This window comes from Eschscholzia californica, unplaced genomic scaffold (genome assembly GCF_041429995.1).
Source record: "Eschscholzia californica isolate CP2 unplaced genomic scaffold, dmEscCali1.0.p SCAF_1, whole genome shotgun sequence".
In the NCBI taxonomy this organism is placed as follows: domain Eukaryota; kingdom Viridiplantae; phylum Streptophyta; class Magnoliopsida; order Ranunculales; family Papaveraceae; genus Eschscholzia; species Eschscholzia californica.
In genome coordinates, this window is record NW_028238198.1 from 30,394,395 (window position 1) to 30,400,896 (window position 6,502).

Below are 6,502 nucleotides of genomic sequence, written 5' to 3' on the forward strand. Positions count from 1 at the left end.
TTTTCATAAATGCAAATATGCCCCTTTTTTTTTAAAGTAAATGCCACAGCTACCCTTCCACTAACATATTTTCAAAATTTTAAAAATATCTCCCTTCTTCGCTCTCTCTCCTCACCTTTTTCTTCTCCGACGAGGTCGTCGGCCGGAAAATTTACCGGCCGGCGACTTTAAAAAAAAGATTATCTCTTTTCTCTCTCTCTAAATACTCCAGTGAAGGGGTTTCCCCTCGCCGGAGTTTTGGTTCACCAGATCGAAAAAGATCTGGTGAACCATATCTGAACCATCACCTCGAAGGCCTGGTTCAACAGACCTCCGGCGAAGAGAAACCCCTTCGTCGGAGAGAGATGTGAGGTGGAGAGAGAGAGAGATGTGAGGTGGAGAGAGAGAGAGATGTGAGGTGGAGAGAGAGAAGGGTGAGGTGGAGAGAGGTTTTTTATTATTTTCTTATTTTGAAAATATATTTAGTGGAAGTATAGTTATGGCATTAAATTAAAAAAGAAGGTAATATTTGAATTTATGAAAAATAAGGGGCCAAGAAGGAAGCTGATCACAAAGTAAGGAGCCAAAAAAAAATAATTTTTCTTTTTACAATAAAGGTTTCATTCATTTTAATTTAAGTATGTTGTAGTTACATCACGTGAGTTTCTCAACTAGACAACTAGTACAATATTTTTAATTGATAATGGGTAACTAATTCTATAGCAATACCTAATGTATAATAACAAATTTTAATAACTAAATCAAATATCTATTACTAGTAAACTTCAAGTAAAATATTTGAATTCTCCAACAAAAAAATAAGTAAAATATTTGAATAGATTATAACATTAGTTAAATAGCAACCTAAAGAGATTCGATAAGCTCTCATCATCTCATGCGAGTAGTTGTATTCTTATATAGATTCTATAAGACTGGATCTAGAACTGTAATTTTTAATACATTCTAGTTTTAAGTAGTGAGATGCCCCAAACTAGAACCGATCTTTTTGGTTTGAAATAGAACCAACTTGTTTTCCTTTTTGTTGCAAATAGAACCAACTTGTTAGGACCTCCAAGTTACATGAGAAAAACAAACAAAGGGGAAGAAAAAACCAAACAACAAAGGCCAATTAGGTAATCAAAAGATCATAAAAAAGATGACCTTTAGAAGAACCCAAAAGACTTCCTCCCTCCTCCAACAATTTCATCATTTTATCACTATACATAAATAAAAGGACACACACATCTCACCACCACCACCACCCCACACACCACACCTAAAGGTTCTCTTATCGGTTCTTCATCTAAGATGGCTTCTTCTTCATCACTTAGGTTTCTACTACCAACAAAAATTCCCACACAGATCCAATCCAATCGTCGAAAACCAAGAAGTAATATTCTTATAGCTCAAGCTGTAACACCATCAACTCCGTCGGCAGCACCGTCGTCGGCAGAGGAAGTAGATCGGTTGGAACCAAGAGTTGAAGAGAAAGATGGGTATTGGATATTAAAAGAAAAATTCAGAAAAGGAATAAATCCTCAAGAGAAAATCAAGATTGAGAAAGAACCCATGAAATTATTCATGGAATATGGTATTAAAGAATTATCAGAGATCCCTTTTGATGAAATTGAAAAATCTAAACTTACTAAAGATGATATTGATGTTCGTCTTAAATGGCTTGGTCTCTTCCACAGAAGAAAACATCAATGTACGTATCATTTCCTTTCTCTTTCTTTTTATCAATTTTTGCTTCTTTTAATTTGTTCATATTACTCTGTTTTAGTGTAATTTTTAGCTCAAAATTTTGTTCACTAGACTTTTCTTTTATTAGTATCTCGAGGATAAAATTATGAATTTATTAATTTTTCTTATCAAGTTTATGAAAATGTGGACCGCACATCGAAATAGTTAATAAACGACATAAATGTTTTATCGTGTCAAACACACGCGAGTCGCATGGGATGACACTCACGTGCTATGCATACGGTATCGTCGTCAATGATTCTAAAAAGTAAAAATTTCAGAACGACGATTTTTTTGTTATTAGTGATCAATTCCAGTAAGTCTGGACCATTCCTTGGTCTCGTACATAAATTATATGTATTTTCAATTGTAGTTTTAGCTTTAAATTCCTCCATTTAGTGGACCTATAGCCAAAAGTTTTATTTTAATATTTAGGGTTAATTCCGTTTTGGCCCCCGATTTGTGACCAACTGGCCGTTTTGGCCTCCAATTGTGTCCGGCAGTTCGTTTTGGCCCCAATTTCCTGTTTGGCCCCAACATATTTTTGTAAGCTTCTCCATTCTACCCTTATGGTAATTTTGTAAATTAAATGTATTTTCCGGCGACCTTATGTGGACGAATATGACGTGACAATTGCTTAGTGAGGTGGACAAAGAGAAAGAAAATACATTTAATTTACAAAATTGCCATAAGGGTAGAACGGAGAAGCTTACAAAAATATGTTGGGGCCAAACAGGAAATTGGGGCCAAAACGAACTGCCGGACACAATTGGGGGCCAAAACAGCCAGTTGGTCACAAATCGGGGGCCAAAACGGAATTAACCCTAATATTTATTAGGGTATATCTCGTGTCCTAGGGCACGAACAATTGTATCAATTAAATTTGACGACTTTCCGTATTTATTATTGTTAGATTGTGATACCTTAGTTATTTTTTGTTTGCTATTGTTTCATTTTTTTTCTCAAATTAGTTATTTTATTGAGAGAAGGAGATTTCATTTTCTTATTTTTAACTCTTGCAATATCTTTTGTTTCTTTTTTTCTTAAATTAGTTATTTTGTTTTTAAAAATGAAACGTTTTTTTTAAATAAGTTATTTTTTTAAGAAGGACTATATTTTAAATTTTAAGAAGGTCTTCTAGACAATATCCTTTATTAAAAAAAGATGTTTGTCCCAGTCAGCGTTTTCCCTTCTGTTTTATTATATAGATCATATAAATTTCTCATTTTCGGGAGTGCTACATATACAAGATCCTTGAAAAAATTTGTGACTTAATGACTATTTTTCACTAAAAGACAAATATTGATCAAAGTTTTTCAACGTTTTACTTTGATCGGGACCGTTCAAATAGCATTTTGTCAAGAATTTTGTCAAAGATTCTTTGTACATATAGCATTTTCCATTTTATAATGTGGTAAGAACACGACATGTTAGGTTCTAAAGTGCCTTGCTTTTTTAAAAACACCTTGGGCGCCTTGGACCCTAGGCAAACAGTTTTGACTTGGAAATAGTAGGAGCACCCTCGGGCGCCTTTGTCCGGAGTTTGAGTATTCATCTTCATCTTAGGGGCACTTAGGGTGGATTTTCCAATTACGGACGTTAAGAGGAGTGCCTTAATTTCATGCATAAATTTTGGATGGCTTCGACCTCTCTTTTATCTGGGCTTGGGTCTAGGCGTAGACTTGGCATGGGCCTGTCCCCAGGCTGCCAAAATCTCAAGTCGGCTCATTCATCTTTATCTCTTTATAGGCCTCTTGAATCTTCTCTTTCCCTATTTTTTTATTTATTTTGATTTGGTATTTTGTTTTTCTTTGTGTGAAATGTAGATTTACTTTTTTTTTTTTATTATTGATATGATAGGAATTCTCTTGTTGAGACCCTATGAATCGATTGAAACCTCAGATTCATACTAGAACCACGATGATTCAATAGAGCCCCAAGCCCAGCCCAAAGGTTCTCTGAGTAAGAACCGTTTGATCATCACTTATTCAATGAATAGATGAAATGACTAAAACTCCAGAGAAACATTTGTCCTTTGTTCAAAATCCCGCTTATGCTTATATTTTGAACAGGAAGTAACAACTAAATTTATAGGCACCAGTGCACCACATATACTCTTTCACCTATATTATAATTTTATCTTTGAATAGTTTATACTGTCTTGTACACAGTCTGAAATCAAGAGTACTAATGTCCTTTAGTAATTGGTGATTTTGATAGACGGAAGATTTATGATGAGGCTAAAGGTACCGAACGGAGTAACAACGAGCGCTCAAACTCGTTATCTAGCAAGCGTGATACGAAAATACGGAAAGGAAGGATGTGCAGATATAACAACTAGGCAAAACTGGCAAATTCGAGGTGTTGTTTTGCCTGATGTACCAGAAATAATCGAAGGACTTGAAAAAGTTGGACTTACTAGTATACAAACTGGTATGGACAATGTGAGAAATGCTGTTGGAAGTCCTATTGCCGGTATTGACCCACTTGAGATCGTCGATACTAGACCTTATACTAATCTTCTATCTCAATTCATCACCAGCAATTCACGTGGAAACCCGACCGTAAGCAACCTGTAAGTGTGTGTTTTTATGTCTAGCGCAATATGTCCTTAACTTTTAGAAGACACTTACATTGTGGGGAAAGCCGAGTTAAGCTAAAAAGAGAGAGACTAAAGTAGTGTTTCTTGTTTTGTTTGAATCTGACTCGTCTAAATCTGAATAGTTTGACTTATTTCGGTCAAGGGTAAGTCATTTGAAGTTATTTTAGATGAGAGTCTGACTCGTACTTTTTATATTTGACTCGAGTCAACTCAAAATCAGGCTGAGTCAGTCATTTGGATGCATTTGATGCATGAGTCAAGCACAAACAAACATTCTGAAATCAACTCGACTTAGAAGATTCAGACCATTCAGACGAGTCAGATTGGAATTAAGAAAAACAACCACTACCTAAACTTGTATTTCTCCAAAGTACTAAACTTAAGCAGAATATAATTATGTTTGAAATGCTTATTAATGTGTCCAGGCCAAGGAAATGGAATGTATGTGTAGTAGGCACTCACGATCTTTACGAGCATCCTCATATCAATGATCTTGCTTATATGCCTGCAACAAAGAACGGGCGCTTTGGATTCAATTTACTAGTTGGAGGATTCTTTAGTGCGAAACGTTGTGCAGAGGCCGTACCTCTTGATGCTTGGGTTTCAGCAGAAGATGTAGTTCCAGTTTGCAAAGCTGTTTTGGAGGCATATAGAGACCTTGGTTTCAGAGGAAATCGGCAAAAAACAAGAATGATGTGGTTAATCGACGAACTTGTAAGTAGTCCTTACCTTCAACAATTGTCTGTCTGAATTTATGGAACTCGCGTCTTACTTTAATTACGTAAATGCAGGGAATAGAGGTATTCCGTTCGGAGGTTGAAAAGAGAATGACACAAGAACTAGAAAGAGAATCTAAAGAGGAACTAGTCAAGAAAGAATGGGAAAGGAGAGACTACTTTGGTGTTCACCCACAAAAACAAGAAGGTTTAAGCTTTATAGGCATACATATCCCAGTGGGTCGAGTCGAAGCTGATGACTTAGACGAGCTAGCTCGTCTCTCTGACGAGTACGGGTCAGGTGAACTACGTCTAACTGTCGAACAAAACATCATAATTCCGAATATTGAAAACTCAAAACTCGCGAAGTTACTCAATGAGCCATTACTTAAGGAAAGATTTTCGCCCGAACCACCTATACTAATGAAAGGATTAGTATCATGTACTGGTAGTCAATTCTGTGGGCAAGCCATTATCGAAACGAAAGCTCGAGCAGTGAAGGTAACAGAGGAAGTTGAAAAGATAGTCGATGTAACTCGACCAGTAAGAATGCATTGGACGGGTTGTCCGAATACTTGTGCGCAGGTACAAGTTGCTGATATTGGGTTTATGGGATGTATGGCAAGGGATGAGAATGGGAAGATGTGTGAAGGAGTTGATGTTTATTTAGGTGGAAGAATTGGAAGTGATTCACATTTGGGTGATGTTTATAAGAAATCGGTTCCTATTAAGGATTTAGTTCCTTTGGTTGTTGATATCTTGAAAGAGCATTTTGGAGCTATTCCTAAAGAGATAGAAGATGAAGATTGAGTTGAAGTTATAAGTTTTGAATAAGGAATTTGTTGTAGTTCTTGGAGTATGTATTTTATTGTTCTTGAAGACTAATAAGGAAATGGGATCAAACTTTATGTATTTTAGTTTTTGTGTTTTCAACAAGATTGTCAATTGGTTTTAATTCGTCGAAAAATAAAAAAAGAAATATACAATGTATAATGTGTTGTATATATCTTGTAGTGGTTGTAGTTTTTCTTTTGTCTTAAGTCGACATCTACTTCGAAGATAGCCACTTCTCACTCTCTATAATTTCTTCTCTGCAATCCCGAAATTCTAAATTCTAAATTCTCACTCTCTTCCGTCAAATACTTTTGTTTCTCCTTTCCTTACTCTTCAAAATTTCTATGGTTTAACAACATGAACGTTTGGTAATTGAATTATTTTGGGAAAGAAATAAAGACGTACAAATAGATATTCATCCCAGTCAAGTTACTTCCTAACGGTTACCACGAGCCTCTTAGGCACCTTGAACTCTTTCACGACTTAAAAGGCCTGCAAAAGAGTGGATCTGGGTCAGTTGTACGACCTAAATCCTGGAACCGGAGATCTATTTGGGTTTTGCCCTTTGTGAGAAAAATGATGGTTATGCGTAAGACTAGGTGGCGTCGAATATCCATATGACATATAC

At 35.9% G+C, this 6,502-nt stretch overlaps 1 protein-coding gene across 1 annotated transcript; it reads left to right on the plus strand.

Moving 5' to 3' along the window:
* The first annotated feature begins 876 nt into the window (after positions 1–876).
* On the plus strand, positions 877–6,044 carry LOC147565945 (ferredoxin--nitrite reductase, chloroplastic-like). Its single transcript, XM_086652380.1, has 4 exons — positions 877–1,687; positions 3,943–4,297; positions 4,750–5,038; positions 5,116–6,044. Exons 1-4 carry the CDS (start codon positions 1,288–1,290, stop codon positions 5,848–5,850), a joined length of 1,779 nt encoding a protein of 592 aa, XP_086508506.1. The 5' UTR covers positions 877–1,287; the 3' UTR covers positions 5,851–6,044.
* Positions 6,045–6,502: the final 458 nt, after the last annotated feature.